The 23,905-nt window shown below is 38.3% G+C and overlaps 1 protein-coding gene across 2 annotated transcripts in view; it reads left to right on the top strand.

Annotated features, from left to right (window-relative positions):
- MIGA1 (mitoguardin 1) overlaps positions 1 to 22,383 on the top strand; it is a 34,709-nt gene extending 12,326 nt beyond the window's left edge. For both annotated transcript variants that reach the window (XM_068200016.1, XM_068200015.1), the window contains exons 8-16: positions 9,248 to 9,348; positions 15,360 to 15,478; positions 15,656 to 15,728; positions 16,079 to 16,165; positions 16,277 to 16,375; positions 16,691 to 16,825; positions 18,004 to 18,057; positions 18,691 to 18,807; positions 19,141 to 22,383. In XM_068200016.1, coding sequence (XP_068056117.1) covers positions 9,248 to 9,348; positions 15,360 to 15,478; positions 15,656 to 15,728; positions 16,079 to 16,165; positions 16,277 to 16,375; positions 16,691 to 16,825; positions 18,004 to 18,057; positions 18,691 to 18,807; positions 19,141 to 19,359 — 1,004 coding nt within the window. In that variant the 3' untranslated portion in view covers positions 19,360 to 22,383. The remainder of the gene's footprint in view (positions 1 to 9,247; positions 9,349 to 15,359; positions 15,479 to 15,655; positions 15,729 to 16,078; positions 16,166 to 16,276; positions 16,376 to 16,690; positions 16,826 to 18,003; positions 18,058 to 18,690; positions 18,808 to 19,140) is intronic.
- The last annotated feature ends 1,522 nt before the right edge of the window (positions 22,384 to 23,905 follow it).

The following is a 23,905-nucleotide window of genomic DNA, read 5'->3' as shown; positions in this document are numbered from 1 at the left end:
CTTAACTGTTGTTTATAAAAATCACCTCTGCTCATTTTTCTGATCAGATTATTCCTCTCTTAAGAGGTCTCTCTCCCTTGGGAACTTCTCAACAAATGAAATACAAGCTGGTCCTCCTTTTAGCTCTAAAAGCTGCTTATAATGGAGCCACAATCCACCAAAATGATTTTATTTCCCAGACTTTGTTCAATTAGCTGTTCCTGTGCATCCCTGCTCAGGCCTCCTAACACAAAATGCATCTCAACTAATTCTGCTTGTTCTTTACAATATGTGGGCAGCTGCAATTGTCTCTTTCTCTATTAAAAAAAAAAACTGTTTTAAAAGTACATATTTACCTTCTTTTTGAGTAAAGAAAAGTAATCATTTTACCCACGTGTTGGAGCTTGAATTAATAACTGCTTGCCTGCATTTTGAAAAGTTATATAAAAGTGGATAAAGGCCTCCAAATGCAGGAAGTTGGGTTTTTTTTAATTTCTCCTCTCTCATGTTTTTGTGATACATTCTTAACAAGTTAGAGTTTTCAGATTCTTTGCAAACTATAGAGTGGGATAAGTGTTTATTTTTCTGGCTGGAGTACTGGCAGTGTGAGGTTATATAAACTGATGATCAGGAACATGTTTTGGTCCATAGGGCCAATTCTTCTTTTAGAACTTCTCTGAAAACAATCTCTTCTTGCATTGCAGTCTACTTTTAAGAGAGGCTTGTCTGAAATGTTTTTGGGCAAAATAAAGAAAGGTGAGCCAGAACAGGCTGGGGGAGATAAAGACAGTGATAGTTCAGAATTTTGGAAAGAAATTTTCCTATGTAATCAACTCTCTTGGCTTGGTAGCTTAGTCTTGGAAGTGCAGAAACAATACTTTGAGCTTTCCAATTGCTTTGGAGGGCAATATCAAAATGGAATATTGACAGAATCATAAAAGCAGCAAATACAGATCTCTGCACTATAGTTTTATTAATTCAGTAGTTAGAACTAAAATAGATATGCTTCTGTCTGCAATTTATTTTCAAGGACTTAAAATGAAATGAAAACATCAGGTCCATATGTACATACCCAAAAGCTAAGAACTTTTCTTAATGAATGTGTCTACTATGTTTAAATCTTTCTGCCCTTTAGGTGGAAGACTCTGACCCATCGAGGTGGCATAAGATATTGTGGTATATCCACACAGCACAGTCTTCAAGAATTGCTGTTAACAGGATTTGTTACCTAGCACTAGCCGTGCCCCATCACTACAGTTCTGCACATTTATTTGCCAAGCATTTAGTTTAGGGTGTGGGTTTTAATTGTTTACCCTATAACTGGAAGGCGCAAGTACCTTGTGTAAGCATTTCATTCCTAATGCCTTTTAATGTCTTACAATTTTCTTAAACTTCTGTTTCAGCTTCAAATGTTTCAAAGTTGAAACTATATGTGGGAGTAAATTTATTTTTGTGGAAAGTTATAGCAAAAGTGAACAATAACAATGGAGGGAGTAAAATTTATTATTTATATGTAATTTTTCTCTCATGCATGCATTTGTGCAGTTAATTGCTAAAACTCTTAGAAAAAGTAACTGGGTTTGAGATGTGTTTGATTTCCCTTTTGATAGTTCAAACGAAAGGGTGTTTTTTAAATGAACTACTGTCTCTAATTCTCTGTGAGCTGTCTGGACTGTGCACATGTCCCACCTTACCTAATAATCCAGTTTTGTAGCAAAGTGCTGTGGTGTAACTGATTCAAGAGCACATGTCGATCACACCAGGCTTTATTCTCTCTCCTGCTATTTAAAGCTGCCCTTGTTCTACATGGAGAAATGCTGCAAGTATTTAAAGGTAAATGTATGCATGCTCCACATGGCCTGGCACTGATTAGCAGCTGCTCAAACAGATGTAGTTAAAGTTGCCATCTAGTCAATGTATTAGTAATCTGTGGTAAAATAGAGTAAGGGAAAATAAAGCAAGGCTTGAATAATAAAGAATGTACATAACTTAGGTGATTGCCAATGGTCAGGTTGCTCTAATAATTACTTGCATTATGATTCAAGTATTAATATGTTGTTACCAATGCATTTGGCAACCTTATGGTGTTATTAATTTGGTTTCTTAGTTTAAGTTTGATAATTGGTCTTATTTAGTAAACTAAAGATTCAGTAGAACTCTTCTGAAGTACAACTTTATAAAGATTCTTATCTCATTCTTTCCCATTGTTGGGGACAAGTGGAATACAAGTAGGCCCCAGTCAGTGGGGCACATAAGATATTATTTAAGTCTTATTGCTTGAAGGTAAGCATATGTCTTAGTAATTTAAGTTCTTAAACTGTATCTGTGTGCAGCTGGGTTTGCAGAAGCCAGTCACGTTCCTGAGCAGTGTCACTGGAGTCTGCAGCATTCTGTAAAATAGTTCTGCCCTGAAATTGAAGGGAAGGCTGAGATTATTAGGCTGTTCTTACAGAGTTTGTCTGTGTCAAACATGCTCTATTCTGAATACAGAGTCTTAAGTGTGAGCCCAAAACACACATGTATGTCTGCATTTTCTGATGTTCATTTCACTGAGGATCACCAGCTGTATAGCTGGTTCTGTCTTTGTCTGGATAATTCAGGGGGATGAGAAGGTATCAGGTATTTCTGATACTGTCTTCATATATGTTAGTGGAATTATTAACTGCTGGACAGCATATGTTTCTTTTAATGGAAGAACAAATGAATGTGTGGGTTCCTTTTGTCAGGCTGTCTTTCTTTGAAATGTCAACATCCCTTTGGTATGATGTACTGGCTAAAGAAAAAGCTTCCCAGAAATCTTAGTTTGACAAGATCATCTTGGATGGTCCCATGCTCTTATGCTGTGTCCAGCAAAGTAGTTTTTATGCCAGAATACTAAAATGTTTGCTCTTTTGGGTTTCATATAACGTGTTAAGAAACTGATTTGAAAAAAAAAGTACATTGAAGAAACAATTAGAAACACAACAACTTTCAGGAGCTGAGCAACAGTTGCTGGGTATTATTGTCCCTTTTCATCACTTTGTGTGGTAATATCTCTCTTTGAAGAAATGCATGGTGGGAAAGCCAAGAAGGGGGAAATGAATTGCCTTGGAAAAAAATGGGTACTGGGATACTCTTGGTCTCTTGGTAATGCACTGGTATAAATATCCTGCTTTTAAGTACCACTGACTCACAGGTGTGGAAGAACTGAGACCAAAGGGAGAAATTCACTTACTTTTGAGACTCCTCTGTCAGGCTGGTGAGAAGACCTTTCTACCTAACCTGCTTATGGAGGCCTCTGGCATAGGAAAGGTAGTGAAGGTGCTAATTTCTAGATGTGGAAGCCTGAAAGTTAACCTTGTACTTATTTCTTCTCGAAATATGACATTGCATCTTGAATCTGCTCTGCATCCCCATGAGTTAATGTACTGTCACACTGAATGGGGTTGAACAGACCATTCCATTGTCTCTAGAAGGTGGCTGTACAAAAATAGCAGTAGGTTGCACTTGGTTTTGAGATGTGAAGAGCTGAGAAAAGGCAGTGACGTTTAAATCTGATGACTAAGGTGTCTGGCAGGCTCCACAGGGCTGTGCTGTAAAGCCTGGGGCTTCAAAATCTCAGCTTTGAAATAAGCAGCACTGGAATTCAAACTGGTCTTTGCTGTAGACAGCAGAGATGTGATGCTTTCTGACCTACAGGAGAATGGAGTACCCCTGTGAAGAGGAGTGACAACTCTGTGCTGCACATCCATCCAAACAGACTCTGTCTGGATTAGACAACTGAGCAAACTTCGCTTGGTTGCCAAGTCTTTCTCTCAAATCAAATACAAGTACAGAAACCATTACCTAAACTATTAGACTTGAAAACAGTAGAGTGCTCAGAAGCAAAACTTTTCTATAAAGGATACGGATTTAAACCTTAAAATCAGGAAAGATCCAGTGATATTTAGGTTCAGGGTAAAGAAGTTGTGAAAACCTGTAACCCTGTATAAGTGTAGAACCATATAATGTGCAGTTATGAATCAATGTTTACATTTTCAGGTAATGAAAGGCTATGTGATAGGGAGAGACCTCCTAGTGACATGTAGTTTACACAAGATAAATGTCTCAAATCTACTTCAGGATCATATGTCTGTAAAGCAGAGAGTCAGAGAGGTAAAACAGAGAGGTGAACACATGCATATGTCTATTTTGTGTTTACTAAGCTGATTTGTCAGCACACATGATGTGTTAATTCAGGGTATAAGATACATATCAGATGTTGCTTTGTTTTCTTAAAATTTGGATTTTAGCAACATAGCACCATGTGTGTTTACTCTGCCTTTTCCTTGAGATCGTAGAGTTTCTCATGATGAGATCTTTCTATTTTGAATGTTGGTTTTACAATAAATCCTGCTATGATGATTCAGACATAGCTTTCACAGGTCATATTCTCTATAATAAAATTATATTTTTAGCCTTTGGTATTTTATTTGCTTAAAAAAATAACAACTATCAGAAAGTATTCCAACTCTGTTATCAAATTTATGGAAGAATTCTGCAGCAGATTTAAATCTTGAAAGAATAATTTCATTTATCACCATTCCAGAATATCAAATTTATATAGTATTTCCTAATACTTTTCTGTAATTTGATGTACCTGTGTGCATGGATTATGGGAAGTAAATTGAACTTACATTCCTTTTTCAGGTACACTTGGTTTTTACATGGAGAGACTAAAATGATTACTCATGTAATTTTGTGCTGTTTATTTAGCTTTGCAAGATGAGAGCAATAGGATATAAGAGCAGTAGTCATGTTGTTTTGTTTTATTCACCATTAAATGTGGTATTCTGCAGATAATATAACTTTATGGACAAAGACAGCATCTTGAATGTCTGAAAATAGTCAAACTATTATCAACATCACAAAAGTTGTTATTATTTCTTTCCAAAGTATTTGGAAAAGCTCTTTAAGATTATAAGAATATTTTAGGCAAATTGCATCTTTTTCCAGATGACAAGGATTGCAAATCAGTCCATCACAGTTTTCAGGTGGATTTTATTGCTTATTTGTGTGAACTGAATGGATTGTACTATGAAATTTTTATAAGCATTCCCTGCTTATGAAGAATATATTACTGTCATCTATTCACATGCTTTTAATTCAGCTTTTAGTCAGCTGTACTACATTTGTCTTAAGAATAACGTCAAAGTAATACACAACACAGTGACTGAACAACATCTTGGGTTTTGCATAATGATAATTAGGTGAGATCCCAGTGTCTTGGAAAATGGACCTTTTTATACCTGTATGAGTGTGTTTTAAGTAGAAGGCTTTTATGTGAACCCTGAATATTATAGTTATGCTTGGAAACAATTATGAAAGCTCTGTTGAGTCAACTTTTTCCAAGGAAGTAAGATTTGGCTGTCTATTCACACATAAACAGAAGAGTATTCCCTGCATGAAAACTACTGAGGTTTCTGTTAAGGAAGTAATTTGAAGGCTCAGCAGTAAGCTCAGCCGCAGCTTACCTTGACAGAGGTGTGAGTGCTAGGAGGAAGGTGAAATTGCAGACACTGATTATCTGATGCTGTCCTGTGCTCCGATTGCCCCAGTCCTTCCCCATGAGACAGCTTTGGTTGCCGAGTTCCTGGTCTCACAATGGTGAGCAGAAGCTCAGAGTTAGAAGAGGACCCTGCTGGAGGTGTGAGCCCCCACTGAGAGCCAGGCTGGAGTATCTTCTGTGGCTTGGTGCGTGTGGAAGGACTGTTGCTTTGTTTCCTAAAGGAATCTCTCACTTCATTTTGCATCAGAGCAGTTGCAACAAAGAGCCATGAGACATGTTGAACTTGTGATACATGCTGATGTACTGGTAGAGTACAAGATTTGGGGAGATATTTTTAAAATACCCTGACCTGAAATACATTTTCATGCTGAGGTCAGTAACAGCTTTGGTTTCATGCGATTAGATGAGGTTCCTCCAGCTCCCCCAGATATTTGTGTTACTGGATAATGTAAACACATAATGCACAGTAGATCCACAGTGTGGGTATCCTACTCCATTCTTGGCTTGCTTTTTTAACCTGTGGCTGTATGACCCAGTCATCAAAAGGGAGCACCTGAAGGCTGGGATTGTTTTCTTTTTACAAATACTAAATGATGTAAAATTCACTGTTTTCTGGGTGAATCCTCTAAGACTTCATGTAATGCTTTAGCAGCTACTTGATAGAAGTGATGATCAGCACTGTCAGAATTATGACTATTTATAAATGTAAATAAAGCTGCTTTTGGATGTTTCAGCAAGGGGTGACAAAGAACTGTGCCATTTGTGACTAGCTGTGAGACTGTGGCACACTCTCATGGAACTGAACTGTATTGATTCATGCTGCTGTGCTGTCTGAACTGGATTATTGTAATTCCTTTTACTGCACAGGAAGCCACACATCGAAGGGGTCTGAGCTCACAACATGGGCTGGCAGAAAACTGGGCCCCTGCTGCTCTGAGGGTACCATGACTTTTCATAAGTGGATTCCTTTGCAAGGTTTTTTCCTCTTCTGAGTCTATAAAATTTCTCCTTTCTCATTCTGCTTTCCTGCTTGTGATGTTTTAACTGCATTGATTTTCCACTGAAGTGGGAGGGCTGGGCAGAATAGGGAACCATGACTTTAATGGTGGTACTTGGAACTAAAATCTGTGACTCTCAGAGAGTTCTTTACTAGTGGTAAGTGCTTTCCTTTTTTAAATGTGTCAGCTAAGTGCCAAACTCACTTGTGAACTCCTGCCATGTTTCATTCAGGGTTGGCAGGAAGATAACATGGAAACGGTTTTCAGAGTTTTAAAATATGTGAAGGTGAATGCTAAAAAGTTAATTTCCGTGCAGTTATGAAGGTCAGATTTTGCTCTGAGAGTTTAGGAGGTTAGCTTTGTGCTCTGTCTTACTGTGAAAACCTACCAGAACAAAGACAAATAATTATTCTGGATTAGTATTTGTAAATAAATGTGAAAATAGTTTGGTTCTGGTATTTTTTTTCTTGTTTAGTTTTAAATAGATAGTTGTTTGCAAAACCTTATAAAGCCAGGAGTAATTTCACAAGCTTTAGCAAGCCTCCATATTGTTCAATTTTTTAATACCTTAAACTAATTTAAGGACCACATATACATTTTTAGGCACGACAATCAAGAGCCATGATCGTAACATCTGAAGCTCTATTTCATCCTCTTTACAAATATAAGCGAACCCAAAATAACTCCTTGGCTCCACAAATAAGTAAAGTATATTTGAGGCTCACATACTTGCTAGTATTCCCCCCCGAAGTTATTAGAATCCATAAGAACTAGGGATGAGTGTGTGAGCAGTTGCAGGCACTGGTGGCTGGGTTCCTCTTGCAGCTGTTCATTCCAGGAGTCTCTTTGTGCCACTGTCTCTTTTTTTCGTGTTCTTGTGTCTAAGAATGTTCTGCTGGTACTTGCATGGTATGTACTCCAGCTGTAACTTAATTTTCACCCTAGTGAAATTCCATGGTGAATTTTCATAGTAGCGTGCTCTCTTCACAGTGTGGGTATTGATAAGCACCTGCTTGGCTAAGGATGTTTTAGGGTATTAGGGTGGTGGTAGCCTGAAAGTCAGAAATAGCTGACAAGGCTGTTTGGTTTTCTTTAGGGAGGCTGTGCTTTGTGTGCAGATATCACTTGCCAAAGGTATTATTTCACTCAGCATTTCCAACCTTATTTTAAATCTTTTTCTTCCTCATAAAATACAAATTTTGTGTCTTTTTCTGTAGCAGTGAGAATTTGAGTGAAAAATTATGGAATATTCCATATTCAACTAATTAACATGTTAAAAGCGATAGTTTTAGGTGATAGTTTTAGGCCATATTAGAAAACTAGGAAGTATGAACTTTTTAACAAAGATGGATTAAGTCAAAATTTTATGAACTCTAGAGCTTCATGTAGTCTATAGCAGACTGAATGCAAGATCTGTGAAAGAATCCCTGATTCTGTGTTGTTCTGGGCTGTGGTTCCTTCATTTACACCAATTATTTTTTTAATATATGTGGAATACATTTTAGTTAAACAGCATTCATATGAATAGTGATGAAGTCGTGATTGCAATTTGCCTAACTTGCTCTAGTAAAATCTTTGTCCAAACTCTGAATAATTTTTTTCCCTCAGTGAATATTCCCAAAGACAGATACTTGTTCTATGCAGTTTTTGAGCTGTCATTCCAAGTCCGTAACTAATAAAACCATAACAACCACCAAAGTAATAGTTAAGTAATGTGGCTTTGTAGCATTTCAAGTGATGAGTAAACCATCCCAGTGAATTGGCATTTGGCCACTCCACTGTGTAATGGAGTTTTTAGTAAGTATTGCCTTAGCAACAAGTCTGGATGACATTGGGTAGCTGGTTGCTGCTGACTCTTGGATGAAAAACAGGCTTTTAGGAACTCATGTGTAATGTCTGAAGGTAAAGTAACCCAAAATAAATGCAACTGCTCTACTGGGAATGTAGGATGGGTCACATCAAGCCAAAGTCTGACTTACTGACTTAAGAATTAATCCTTCTTTGAAAGTGTTTCTATATGGTGAAAACGAAACCATCCCCAAAGTGCAACAGTTGAAATCTGAGAATAAAGTAAAGCACAGCTGAGAGAAACTGTATTGCAGATGATTTTAAGAAAAATATCAGGTATTTTAAAGGCTTTAAGAATTCTTGTACTGTAGGAAATAGTTCTGGATGTGTTATTTCAGTGGAGAAGCTTTGTGAGGAAAGAGGATGCAGTGAAGATTAAAAGCTTTACTTGCTCTCCGGAAGAACCAGCAAGTGAAAAAAGGCATGAAAAGTAGAAAGTGAAACAAATTCAAGTGAAACCAAAATATGATGGTGTTTTATTTATTAGTGGACTTTTATTTAGAAAAATAAAAGTAGTGGCTAGGACACGGAGCAGTTTGTTACATAGCACAGCCAAGTCAAAAACTTAACTGAGGGCCTAGATCAATACAGCAAAGTAATATCATAAGATAGGTCATCAGAGGTCTATAAAGAAAGGCCAAAACCATGGCCAAGTCTTTTTTTCTTCTTCCAGTTCATTGTGGATGATACTTGAAAATCCACTTTAAAGGCAGAAAAACGCAGTCACATTTATATATGTTAGTGGGTCATAAAATAATTTACTCTTACAATAGTATAATGTTGTGCCTTCCAAATGAAATACTACTGTGTTAAAGTACACATGAAACACATTTTCAAGCCTTCAATGGAAATTTCTGATAGTCTAATAAACTTTTTTTTTTTTTTAATTTTAAAGATAAAAATACAGACATTACTGTGAAGGATAATGCAGATGATTTCTGCCTTCGAGATACATTAAGCATTGCATCCACGGATTCCTTTGTTTCCACAGCTGAGGTAAGACTCTTAAAGATTGCTTTTTTAAAGATTTACTGATCTATTTGAACAGTGAACAGAAGAATCCTTATATTTTGCTAATCATTGTGAGCAAAAAATATATTTATGCTATGGGGGGGAAAAAGAACTTTTCCAGGCTTCATTGACCCAGTTGTTTTGGGTTTATTTTTGTGTACTGGCATAATGCATCCCCAACTCCTCCTAAATAGAAGTTGCTTTTGAAAAATAAATCACATTTTCATGAGTGAAGAAGCAGTCAGTTGAGGCTGTAGTAGTTCCTTTCATGATTTGTTTTTCTATTATTTTTCCTATTGCTTTACCTTTCTATAAAGACGTATGAAGAAGGCTTTGTATTGTTTAGACCTGGAGGGTTTTTTTGAGAGGATATATATAAGAAATGGACAGCTACCTGATTTTTAGCATGTTCCACACACAATATGAAGGCACCAGGTTGAACTGTTACTCTGTTGTTGCACTGTGATGAAATGACTTAGCAGGAACCAGAGGTCTGAGACCGCTCTGGAGCCCTGGGCCGAGCTGGTGGGGAAGCTTGTCTGGCTGTGTGGGTGTGCAGGAACCCCACAGCTCCTGCAGCCACCATGGGAAAGGACCTCAGGCTGGCAGTGACAGTCCCTGGAGGTGCAGTGGGACTGCCAGGGAGCCTTCTGACTGGCCACACTGGGAAGCTTCCTTGACAACGTAATGTACTTGATCTAACTTGCTCTAATCCTCTGGGATAAGAGCGCAAAGGACACGTAACAATCTCTGGGTAACAGCCTATTAGCTGGAGACTGCTACAGCTCCCTTGAAGTATTTGAAAGAGACTCATGAGCAGTGACACACTTACTTGAATGAGGAATATCTCCTTCTGTAGTCTCTGAGGAGCTGAAGTGATCTTGAATAGCACTCTTCTCCAAAAACAGGAGAGGCAGTTGGCCTCAAAAGATCCATTTTTTGATAGATATTGCTCTCAAATACACACTACAACTAAGCTACTGAAGTCAGTTGCAAAAAGAGAGAATTGCACACACATTCTTTGCAACTGTCTATTGTAGGGTTTGTTTTTTCCATAACACAGTTACCTTGATTTAGTAATTCACATTAAATTGTGATTTCCTTGATTTAGTAACTGACATTAAGTTGAGGTGCCTAGCATCCATTTGTAACGAGTATTGTATCCATAGAGACTGGTTACTCTTTGCTGTAATTTGGACAAGACCACAATTCAAGCTTGCTTCAACTCGACCAGCTCATGAGAGGAGCGGTAAACCATTATAGTTTGTACATTTTGTATCTGGTTTGTTTTTTGGCTTTTTTTTCCCATAAACTTTCATAAGGCTTTTGCAAGTATGTGAAGATGCGAACAACCCCTTATGCTCATTTGTGCTTACTTGGCTTTAAAGAAAGGCAAAACCAACCAATCAACCTAGCAAACAGAAGCCCCAGGATGTATCAGTGGAATAAGCATCCTCTCCTGAAGCTATATTGTCCCAGTATCTGCAAAAAAACATTGGAATCAAACTTGGCCGTGTAATTGTCTTTAATATCCTGAACATATTCTCCACATTTTGATACGTCAAAGCCACTTCAGTCAACTTGTTCATCCAGGACAAAGTTATGAAGATTTTCTCTTCCTTTCCAGCTGTTCTAGCCTTTGCCAATGGAACAAATTCTCTTTACTCAGATTTTGTTGAAGAATCTAGTGAAATTCTTGGGCGACAAAAGTCCTGAGGATTAATAGAACAACTTGCAGTTTGGTGTTCAAGCCAGAGCACCATCAATTCTCTGGGTTAAAGAGGAGCCACTAGGCCTAAACTACAGGGTCAGTTAGCTCTGGAGTTGTAGCTACAGGGCATCATCGTGTGGTGCAGGGAAAAGAAAGCTGCGAATTGTTGTTCTCACACAAAACCACTGTTAGCTTGATTTAATATTTTGTTCTTCCTCAGGAAGGTGTGTGGCAGGGAAATGCTTCACATTATGGCAATGAGAAGGAGCAGTAGCCACTTGCCAGTGTATTCAGCTGTTAGTAGAGAACAGTAATGGCTTTGATTTAACAGGATTACAGTTGACATACCAGATTCTTTTATTCTAGACATGATGATAAGTAGCTTCCTCTTGCTTATCTACTTCTTAATTTTTTTTTTTCTTGCACTAGGGAAACAGTGGAATGTTTTAATTTAGGTTAAGAGGTCTGAGGCTTTTCCAGCTTCGGATTTGTCTCACCTAAGGGCCAAATAAGGCAGTTCCTTCATCATAAGCATCCTGATTGCAGTTACAGTATTATTAATTGTCCTAAACTTCATGTCCTGATAGAAATGTTTAGCAAAATTTTTAAATCTGAAATTTGTGTGTGTTTATACTGCTCTGTGATTATTCCCTACTGGAATTAATATTTTCACCTTCCAGGAAATTAGAACATGGCACCATTTTTTGTGGCCTCATCACACTGCAAGCTCTGTGTTGACAGTTCCTTGGCTTCCTTCTACACTGTATCCTGTCCCAAGGAGCAGGACTAAGTATTTTGTGTGACTCTGATTTTGGAGACTGGAAACTGTGTTCATGTTTCAGTGCTGACACACAGTCAAGTCAAATTTAGCTCCCTGCCCGCAGGAGAGAGAACATTCATAAAACAAGACACAGATAGATGCTTGAATGGAAATTGAGAGGGATAGTGCTTAGGAGGCAACAAGAATATCATGTTGTATTATATTAGAACAAAATATAGGAAAGAGCTGTACAAAACTGGGACAGTTTGGCAGGGTTTGCATCACGTGCCCTTTTGATGAGCTCTACAGGATAGCAGGAGGGTGAGCCAAAACTTCATCTGGCTATGGCTGGTGATCAAGAGGGTGCTGAGGATTACTCATTTGATGACTTCTCATATAGAATTGTGCCTATCTGGCACCTACAATATACACAGGTACCTGAATCCTTATAAAGACAATTTAGACACAGCTGCCATCCCCATGACCAGACAGGCTTCTATTCTTAAAGACACTTAGGCTCTAGAAGCATTGCAGAAGGGGTGGTAAACACGACTATTTGCCCTAATTAAGTTATTAATACTACTTCAGTGATAAATACTGGTATTTTCTTCCCCATTTGAGCCTGGCTGCCTTCAGCTTGTGTTGATGAGGGTTAGTATGCTTTTCATAGTCTTGCTTTCACATCTACTGTGATCAAAATAGCTGCCTCCTTTGGCAACAATGCAGCAGTGAGTGTGCCAGATAAAGGCCCTGCCCTCACTTTCCTGGCTTCTTTTCCATCTTCCTAACAGAACCTCTTTCCTGCTCTCCCTGACAGTGAGCTTTGTTACTGCTTCTTCATTGTCAGTGCACATGCATTTATCATGTCTTATTTTTATGTTTCGACTAGTACTGAATCTGTAGGTCTATGATCAAACTTTGCTTTCCTTGTTAAAATGTTAACTTAGTCCAAAGCTTGGGAGATTTTTTTAGATTTATGAATAAAGCCTTTGCTGCTTTTTATCAGTAACAGCCTTCCTGTTTTCTTCCAGACCTTAGGTGGAACACACCACTTCATCATTTCAATTTATTAAAATGCCATCTCAGACATTTTAGTAACTAACCACCATCACATCTTCCAACTCCCCAAACATGTTTCACTTTCATCCTGCAGCTACTTATTTTTTTAAGGAAATCTTTTCTCTGAATGTCTTTATGTTTTAAAGAGATCATCATCAGCTTTTTTAATATAGGATAAACATAATTTCTCAGAATTAAGGAATGCTGAATGTGCCAGTTAAGTGACCTCTCTATTAGGGGAAGCAAGCAAGAATTCCTGAAAGGTCTAGCATTGTTTGTTTTTGTTACATTCATGTAGGTGGTTATTTTGGTAGTCAACAAGGTCTTGATGCACAGCTGAGAATTTTTTCTATTTATTAAGAAACAACTTGTGTGTGGCAAATAAGAGTACCGAGCCTGTTCCTTAAACAAAGCAGTCAGAGCATCTCAGACCTAAAAGCGATTGCAAGTGCCAAAGGTTTGATGCTTTAGAGCAATGATTTCAGCATCTCTTTACTGCAGATACAGCCCTGAAGCTGAAGTGTCCAGAGAAGACTGATTAGCATCTGTACAATATCCATGTTGTAATCTTCAGAGGCTGCTCTGCAGCACAGCAGGCCTAATTAGACACAAGTTAGAACTACAAGCTTTGGAGTTTTGAAGATGTATGTGTTATTTTAACATAATGATTTTAGGTAGCCCCTGCAGGTCATCATAAATGTCCTTGTGGTGGTCATCTCTTTCTCTGGTCTCTCCTTCTTGAGCCTTGAATGGATACAAGTAAAGCCTTACCTGATGAGCTTGCTGCTATAGTGTCAATCATCTTTTATCTCTTCTTTGTCTGCATTTTCATTTTCTTCTCCATGTACCTCCCTGACACTGAGGAAGTAGCAGGCACTTAGGGACTGGCACATCCCGTCCACCATCACAAGCCTCTGTGTTCCTGGCTGCTGCCTGCACTGTTGGTAGCTGTGACAGAGCTCCTTGTCATCCCTAGAGGCGTGTGAAGAGCCTCAAAGTGGCAGTGGCTGTGCACAGAGGTGACCACTACAGAATGGCAGGAAGGGACTCGGGGAGCTTTCAAGTGTCCAGCTTGCCTGTGATGCCAAGATGTTGGATGCTGGAGCTTTCTGCTAACTTGTGATTAGTACCAAATCCCTGCTGAGAAGAGTTATGTGGTGCTTAGGGGTACACAGTGGGATAAAAAGCAGGTACCTGAATAAATATCATGAACACATCCCAATTGATATCAGGTACTTATAGTGAGCCATCTAACTGAAAACTAACCCTTCTGCCCACCTTTTTCTCAAATGTAGCAAGTCCTCAGAGGCTTTTACAACAAAAAGTTCACTTTCCTTTTGATGCCATCTTGGGAGGTTCTTATCTAGAAAATGTTGTACGCCCTGAATCTCACACTCAGTTCCATAAATATGAAATTTATCATACTTGGCTGTATGGCCTCAGTGACAGGAGAAGCTGCTCAGCATTTATTTACTTGAAAATTTTAATGGTGGTTTAACATAAAGTAATACTTCAATATGATTTTCTAAAGTCATTCTAAGATAGAGATTAATCTTTTACGTAGTTCAGTTACCTTGGGAGTTAATTTTAAAGATGTTTCTATGCTCAGTTTTAATAGCCTAGAAACACAGGTTTGTTTGCCCCATGCAGGATATTGAAAAAAAATAAAAGCTAGAATTAATTTTCTGGTCATTAACTAAACTGAATGATGTGTAAACATCAGATTTTTTTTCTTTTATCATTATAACTTGATGTAATCTTTGTAATGAAATTGTAGCTAGACATTGTTTTGTGGATTAAATATGATACCCTGTAAACACAAGTTCTCTGCATTTTTATATCCTTTGATTTATGGATCTGGTTTTGGTTTTATTCTTTCTTTGAAAATGTCTACAAGTTCATGTTTATTTCTATGTTAACTATAGAATTAACACTGCCAATAATGAAAATCATTTAGGGAGCTGGTAGTATAAAACACTGAATGCTTGTGGTTTATACAATGTGCTGTGGTAACTGGGAGGCTTATTTACCAGTGAAACTAAAGCAGGTGGAAGAATGTTACTATTTCCAGCTTCCTAAGGAATTGTATGGTGCAATCATTCTGTACTTCTTGTCCTTACAATTATTTTCTTTTAAGCTTTGAGACCCATTAGATTTATTTTAACTAGACAATTCAAAAACTTAAGTAGGCAAATTAAATACAAAAGTAAGCTGTATTTATTTTGTTAATTAAAAAGTTTTGAAACTTGAAACTGTAGCTCTCAGATTTTAGGAGTTACAAAGTTAAGTCTTATGACCTGGTGTATCTGTTTTGTTTACTTATTGATTGTTACCTCTTTGATTAAAGCAGATGCAGAAAAGGATGCATCTTTCAGTAGAACATCAGGAAAACTTCTTTAATTTTTTTTATCTTCACAAAAATTAAATCAGCAAGCCCTTTAGTGAGCTTCTAAATTTTTTTTTCAGCTTTCAGAGCACAGAGAGATTCGTAGCACGTATGGTCTGGATTCCCTTTGCCACTGCCCCCTGTATGAAGAAGCCATGCACTTAGCAGAAGAAGGCAAAATTTATTCACGGGTGTTAAGGTATTGATTTATGTCTATTTAATTATTTCCAGGAAAAGCAAGAATTAAAGTTTAATAGTCTATCTAGAAATCACTTTTTAGAAGTTACTTGTACGAGGTATTTTTTCTAGCAATTACATGGATATTCTTGTGCTGCTTTTTTTTAATGGTCTTTGAAAACTTTTCTATTTTGCATAGGACTGAAATGTTTGAATGTCTAGGAGACAGTGACTTCCTTGCTAAGCTTCATTGTATTCGACAAGCTTTTCAGGTAAACTGTAAGGAGAGATTTGTCTGTCTTGTTAAGCCTAAACTAAAGTACATGGCATTGAAACTGGCTGTTATTTTTTATGCAAGCATTTTTATAATGTAATCTATATTTAAATATTTTCTTGTTGATTTTACATTTTTATAATTCTAAAATGAGATGTATTTGCAGTTTTAATTTGCATTAAATTTCCAGATTTTATGATTAGCTTTGGAACCTTTGCACCCAAGCCTTATTAGGAACTTGTTAACTATACTAGAGGTGATAATTATATGAAAATTGATTGAAATGTTTAAGGTCATTTGGTATAACCTGTGAATGAACCTGTCTCTATTTTCTGAATCCTTTTCTAGATAATTCTTTCAGAAACATCAAACAGAGTATTTCTTGCTGAAAGTGGAAGAAAAATTTTGTCTGCTTTAATTGTGAAAGCACGAAAGGTAAAAGCCTTTTTTTACCAATGTTTTGTTCCTACCTGAATTCACTGTCCAGGGAAAATCAACCATATCTCTTTTTACATTTGCTTGATACTCATTGCTTTTACTTTACAGAATCCAAAGAAATTTGAAGATGTTTTTGATGAAATGATACATTTTTTGGAACAAACAGATCACTGGGATAATACCGAAATGGAACTTGCTGCTAGAGGAGTAAGTTGCATTTCTGAAAAGTGTTTTTACCCTTACTAATGCCATAGGATCTAAAAATAATTTTTTACAGTTCAGAATTGTGGGAAAGGCAACTCTTTACTGTTTATATTGCTGATTTAGAGAAATGGCATTCACCAGTTTAGTACCAGAAACCACACTTTTTTTAACTTCTCCTTTACTGACAAAGTATTTTTAATATTCATTAAAAACAATTGCAAATCTACTTGTTAATACAACATCACAATATGGTTCATGCTGAATTCCACTGCTGAAAGAGAAACTAGGTTACTTAGATCATGTTCTCATTTAATATAGGTGAAAAATATGAATTTTTATGATGTTGTTCTGGACTTCATATTAATGGATTCATTTGAAGATTTAGAAAATCCACCGATATCTATACAGAATGTAGTAAATAACCGCTGGTTAAATTCCTCCTTTAAAGAAACTGTAAGTACTCATGTGTAATTATCTTATTAATTGATCTGTAGTACATTGCAGTGTACTGAGTATGTACCTGAGATCTCCCTCGAAAGAATTTAAAAGATTGTATTATCAGGTTTTTCATAATAGGAATTTAAAAGTTACAGGTCAGCCCAAAACAGAGAATGATTGAATGTATTGGAGAAAATATTTTAACTTGTCCTTCCTTTCTCTGAGGAAGTAGAATTTTACAAGGGAAGTTTCTGTTAGCCGCGTCTTAGACATCAGGTCCGGGTTTTGGTTCATAGACCAGAGATTTAGGAATAAGTGACAAAGTTACAAGGAAACAAAAGTAAATTAATACAATACACGTATTCAGCTGTTGATTACAATTAATGATTTTTCATCCGTGGCTGTTTATTTGCCAAATAGATCTCATCCCTCTGTTAGAAACAAAGGCTACTGCCGTGGTCAGATGGTACAGAGACTACTGTCATTTCATCCATTTTTATCTGTAAACTGCAAGTTTTCCTTTTATTTTTATTTTTCAATTGAAATATTCCCTCGAGGAAAAAAATACAGATAACATATATATATTTTTGTAGTTTTATGGTAACGTTGTTCTTTGTCTGTATTTAACTCTCTTTGCAGTACTGAGGGGAGTCAGATGAGGATATCAGAGGCTAGGAGGGGAAAAAGCCCAGTACTGATGTTGTTGGTATATTGTATTTCACAGGTCCATATTTGGACAAGGCTCCATAGCTGAATCTGAAGCTATTGCAAGAATGTTTTTGCTAAAATGAAAAAGTACATTTCAATGTGTTCACATGCTACTTAATATCTAAAATAGTTACTCATATCTGAGCACACACTTTAATATACAAGACTGGTCCTCACTTAAACCCAGTGAGTGTTGCTAACTGTGGTAGCTGTAAAATCAGTCAAGGATGCCAAATAACATTTGAATTTAACTAACAAAACTGTTGCAAAGATGGATCTGAAATAACAAGTATGAACTACATATAAACTTGTTATTTAAACAGCTGCTGTTTTATGGTTTTAAACTTTGTGTTATCACAAGATTGAGACTGAAGAAAATGCATGTCCCTGAAATATAGCATATAGAAATACAATATTCTGCAGATGAGTTCTTTTGAGATGGAAAATTATTTGGGGCTTGCTTTATTTTTTCTTTTTACAATTAGGCTGTGGCTTCAAGTTGTTGGTCAGTACTGAAGCAAAAAAGACAGCAAATGAAGGTAAGTTGCCCCTCAAATTACATGGAATAAAGGTATTGATCATCTCCTAAGAATTTGAAGTTCTTTTTGTAGCTTTGGCAAAATAAATGAGTGATAAACTCTTAGTCCTGTACACTTGTTAATTTAGACAAGAGGTTTGCCAGTTGCAGAAGTTTGGCTCCTGGGGCCCTAATACCTGTTTTTAGCAAAAAGCCTTGACTGAAAGATTTTCCCAAAGGTAGTTTAGGTCCAGTTGGTGGTGGTGTCGGTCACTTCTCTGACTTCCTGCTCCACATGCAGATCTCAGACTTTTGCACACCAAGGTCATGATTCTTGCATCTCACCTGCTTGTGCTGGCATTCTCAGCCCCATCTCCCTGCACGTCCCCACAGCCAAATCCCATCCAGTCCTGCCCCGTTTCCTGCCTGAAGCACCAGCACCAGGAATTCTGCTGCAGCCGCACCTCAGCCCCTTCTGCATCCTGACCTGCCTGTGCAGGGACTCAGTAGAACTCTGTGCCATGGCTCCTTACCTTTGGAGGATTTTATTAGACCAAGGAGGGAAGTGTTAGGCTTTTATGAAGACAATGCTGAATAATAGAGCTGTATACTAAATTTACTGTGTAACTTTCGTCTACAATTTTTGCGTCACTAGGTGCCTGATGGATTTTTTGCACATTTCTATGCTATATGTGAACATATCAGCCCTGTTTTGGCGTGGGGCTTTTTGGGCCCTAGAAATTCCCTGTATGATCTATGCTGCTTCTTCAAGGTTTGCAACTTCTTTTTAATTACCACTTCTATAAATTTTAAAGAAATCTTTCTGATTAAAATAAATTAAGATCTCATTTATTAGTATACATTTGTATTTTCCTAAGATTAACGCTAACAGTAAAAAACCATAAGAAGTAAGGGCTTTCATATGAATGTTTTAAGCCTGGAACTGTTTTGCAGAGGCTAGTTTAGTACACTTCTGTCTCAGCACCAAAATAATACATAATTGGATGCTTTTAGGGAACACAATAAAGAAAGAGCTGTTAGCATTGCATACTTTTTTTCCTTCTTGTAACTGAAAACAAGTTTTTCCTTTTATTTCCCCCACTAGGATCAAGTGCTTTTCTTCCTCAAAGACATTTTTGATTTTGAAAAGGTGAGATACTCAACTATGGAGAGCCTGGCTGAAGACCTCACGCAGCTGCTGATCCGGCACACGGAGCTGCTGCTGGCCTATCTTGGGGCAGACTCACTGAGACACGTTGGGGCCTGTGTCAGTGGCCACAGGCCTGTCTTGGCCAGTGGGCTTCTGGAAGCAAAAGTACAGTAAGCTTAAAATCCCTGGCAAATGACAGGGAGTGCACACAGATGTGCTCTTTTCCACCCTTTTCTCTAGTGCTAAAGCTACTGTGGCTGTTACTGAGCAAGCATCTGGGAATGCATCGTGCTGCTAAGTATGGAAAAGGACTCAGGGAGGTTAAATGTACATCTGTGAAAAGAACTGGGGAGCGTATTACTGTATATACCTAAATTAATTTGCAGCTCAGCTGTCGCTGTATTTATATTTCATGTATCCCAAAGCTTTTTTCTGTAATATTCGGGTAAAATTTATTTATGAAATACTGTACTTTTGCACAAATAATTCATAAGTGAAGCTGATGGAGTTGTTTCCTTTAAAAGCTTATAGTACAAAATGTTCATTGCAGAGTCTCCAAATCATTAGGTGTCTAGATCTAGGAGGTGTTTTGACTGGGGTGTCTGCAGTCTCTGATTCATGTGACACGTGCAATAAAGTAATCACACGCACAGAACTGAACATGTCACCCCTGCCCCAGAATTCCATTTGTGTGGGTGTAAGCTGCCATTTTGTACTACACTGTAATGGAGCAGTGCAGGAAATGCAAGCACCATTTGGGCAGGAATGACTGCCAGTATGCAATTTTTACTTTATTTTGATTTAAAATAACTAAATATCACTAAGGTGTTTTAAAGTACTTCTTTATATTTGAAAAGCTATACTAGCTTTACCAATTAATTTTAAACTTCCTTGTTCTAAAACCATTACTACTCAATATGGTGGTAAATGAACCAATATTATTTTCAGTTCATATGTAGCATTTCAAAATATATTTTTAAATAAGTATGTGTTACAAGATTTATTAATCATAAAACAGAATTGAAGGCAGTGTATTATAATTTAATAATTTGTGTCTTCCTCCCTTCTTTGTGGGAAGTCATATGTCTGGTTAAGAGGAGATTTATGCAGATGTGGCCATCTCTGTGCAGTGTAAAACTGTGGCTCAGGCCATGGACCCCTGAACTTCAGACAGGAGCACAGCACCTTCAGAAGGCATGAGGCACCTTCCACAATGGCTCTTCCTGTTCCAGAGGTGATGAATAATGATGAACTGTAATCTTTGAATTTCTGTCAACTGAAGCAATTCTTCACAGTTAGTTTAGGCTCTAAAACTGCACTTACATGCCTTTGCTACAAAAAGCCAGTCCACAAGAATCTATCCCATGTCAAGAAATATGGAGTAATTCCAAATATTCAGATATTTGAGAAGCATGTTGTTAAAATCTAGAATATCAAAACAAACTTTGACTAGAAACATTTCAACTTTCATGTCAAACACAACCCAAAAGGATGCTATTCAAAAGGAGGGCCTCTGTAATTCATAGATTTTACTCCATTTTGCTCCTTTGTTGTACTCATTTGATAAATACAAAAAATTATGAAAATGTGTCATATTACTTGTGTGAAATGCCAACTGATGATAATTTATTTTACAAAAAGGAGTATACTCTATATGTAATAAAACAGAAATTCCAAATGCTATTATTGGCCTATTTCCACCGTTTAACTTGCTGAGCTTGGCACCATTCTCCTTGCTGTATTTTTTTTTTCTCTGCAATGTGTCTTCAGTACAGGCATGTGAAGTGTTTTTCACCCACCTCAAAACTTAAGTTTTAAGCAGATAAATATGTTTAAGCTATGTGTATTTTGGCAGCTTTTTGCAAGTTATGAAAGAAATTCTATGGAGCAATAAAGGTGTCTTGTTGGGTTCAGAATCGATAGGAATAGCTGGAAATAGAAGGAACAGAGTAAGTGTTCTGCATATTCTACACCAAATGTGTGACCTGTAGGTAACAGAAGAGAGTGTCTGCTGTGATTTGTCTGGTCTAATAAAATGGTATGAAGAAAATTATACCTTAACATACATCACAGAGAAACAGAAATGCACCTCTTCACAGAATTAAGAGTATATTGAGATATTCATATTATTTACAAAAAGCTCTTGAAGAAACAGAGTTGCAGATGAGATTATAAATGTTTCCAGATAATTGGAAAAAAATAAACCTGGGAATGTGGTCTTCTGTCAAAAACAAAAGGATTGTTTTAAACAGAAGAATAAGAAAGATCAAATCAAACACCAAACTATTTAGAAAATGACTTCAGCATTTGTGTCCCTTTCAAACAGGAGCATTTCCGTACACGCATAGAGCTGTCAAAAGTCAACAGAATTGGGCTGGAAATTGAACTGATGTATTTCCCATACAAAGTAAGAAATCTGGTTGTTATAAGATGCCACCAACAAACACTTGATTGAGAAATTGTAAAGAAACCAAAAAAGAAAGGAATAGAGAGACTGGGAAATGTCCAGGTACAGGTGGGAAGGCTTTTGATCTCCTCTGAGTCTTTTTCAATCTTTTTCTAAAAAGCATCTATCTATTCTGAGCAGGTAAGTAACTCCAGAGAGAGATGCCAGTTTAAATGGGAGAAGGCTCTCTCTTTGCAGCACAGAACTGCAATCAGTTCTCTTAAAACCTGCATCTTGAGCTGGACAGAATAATTGTTGATAACCAGCCGTGTGGCTTAAGAATTCAGAAGTGCACCATCTCTGCAAACACAAGTGCCAGAGCTGCACCATAGCAGTGATAGCATGATGCAGTTCTACTGTAGTTAATTCATAATCAGACTCAGAATTTAGTTTATAGTGTCTAAATTCAGATCGTTTTGAATGATACTTTCCATCCTAATAAGAACAAGCTAAATTTAAAAGCCGTCCTCTTTTGCCATAACTGTACTCCTAAGATCAGAAATGTTGAATGCATAGGGATTATAAAGAATCAAATATTTATATAATTTGTAATTTAGTTGTAATAATAATTTTATTTTAAATGTGTTCTTAATGATTATTATTCTTCCTTTTTGTAGTGTTTGGTTTCTATCAAAGTATATGTGTCAAATCAAGTGTCAGTAAGAGTATTTGTGACATTTCTATTGACTAAATTAACTGCAGCTGTGTATATAAAATAAAATATTTCAGTGAAACAACTGTTGCTCATATAACTGTATCCCAAACTTGAATTTGAACAGTTATTGAAATGTCATGCAAAATCATTTAATATGGGAGGAATTTTGATACCAGTCAGTCATCCTGAAATTGGAGTTTCAATTGGAAATCAACAAAGAACAACTACTACAAAATTTACTACATAAATTTTAAAAATATTGGATGGGAGCAGCTTTTGGGCTGTCCAGTTTATCTGTGTACAGCTGTTACACTGTAACAGCCAAGCTGTTGTCTCTCTATGATTTTAGGAGACAAATTTTTTCAGGTTTATTTCCAAGTCAAACGGCTGTACTGAGTTCCAGTTGTGGATTAAGACCTCCTTTATGGAGTAATATAAATAATGAAATAGAGGACATACAGAGTCTAACCCCTACAGCTGTAAAGGGCCATGTGTCCGTGCTTTGAACTGCCCAGATTTGTTGTATGTGTTGCATGTTTTATGTGCTCGTCTGCTCAAAGCGGGTGGGTCCCTGGCAGTCAGAAGCCCCGACGTGACTCCTGTGCTTCAGTTCGAGGGTGGCACTGGGGGAAAGTGCCTGCTCTGTCCTTCAAAAGGCAAACGCCTTTTGTGTTTTAGCTTTGATAGCCGTTGTTCAGATCTGCACAGCCTGAGGTCATGTGGTTATTGTCCTCATAGTGATAACCCAGCTGAAAGTTAGGCTCCAGTCCGGCAGACACAATACAGGAGAGATAGGAAGAACAAAGTTCTGCACTGGAAACCTTGTGACTGAACATGTAGGAAAAATGTCATCTTGAAGCAGGAAAAGGAATGTGTTCATATGTAATAAAATCACGTTTCTGCCTCTGCTTTGTAAAGTTCCCAGCGACAGGCGCTGCTTTGAGCCACCGCGCTCTGCCTCTCGCAGTCTGGCACTAGGGAGATTCCTCCCCGCTCCATCAGCGAACTGTCACATTACTATTATTAGTTGGTCGCTCTCCATGTGCCATTAACCGACCCGGGTCCGGACCGCCGTAGGTATAAAACCCCGCGGGCCGGCAGAGCCGGCGCAGCGGAGCGCTCCCTGCATGCGGGGCCGGGGCTGCGGTGGCGGCGGTGAGTGGGGCTGACCCGCGGCTGCCGGGCGCAGCCGGTACCGGGCCGGGGAGCTCCGGGCCGGGAAAAGCCGCGGTGCTCGGGACCGGTGCGGGCAGGGCGAAAGCGGGCGGCGGCGGAGGCTGCGGGCGGTGGGTCCCGGTGCGTCCCGCCGGCCCGGCCCGCGGAGCCCCCGCCCGCCGCTCGCCCGCTGCCCTGCGGCAGGGCCGGCGCGGCCAGGGACGCGCAGCTGAGCGGCGGCTTCGCCGCCCCGGTTATTTATAGCTCGGTGCTGCTTCCAGCCCAAAATTAGCCTGTTGGCCGGGCTGCTGCCTGCGGGGAGGGGGGCTGGCTGGCTGCGCCCCCCGCGCGGCCAACGAGGGGCCGGGCACGGCGCGCCGAGCCGCAGGGCCGGGGCCGGGCCGGGCCGGGCCGGGCCAGCTGCCGCGGCGCGGGGCTCGCCTGGAATGCGGGCGCCGGGCGCG

This window comes from Anomalospiza imberbis, chromosome 9 (assembly GCF_031753505.1).
Source record: "Anomalospiza imberbis isolate Cuckoo-Finch-1a 21T00152 chromosome 9, ASM3175350v1, whole genome shotgun sequence".
Taxonomy (NCBI): Eukaryota; Metazoa; Chordata; class Aves; order Passeriformes; family Viduidae; genus Anomalospiza; species Anomalospiza imberbis.
This window is presented reverse-complemented; position numbering and strand designations above follow the sequence as displayed.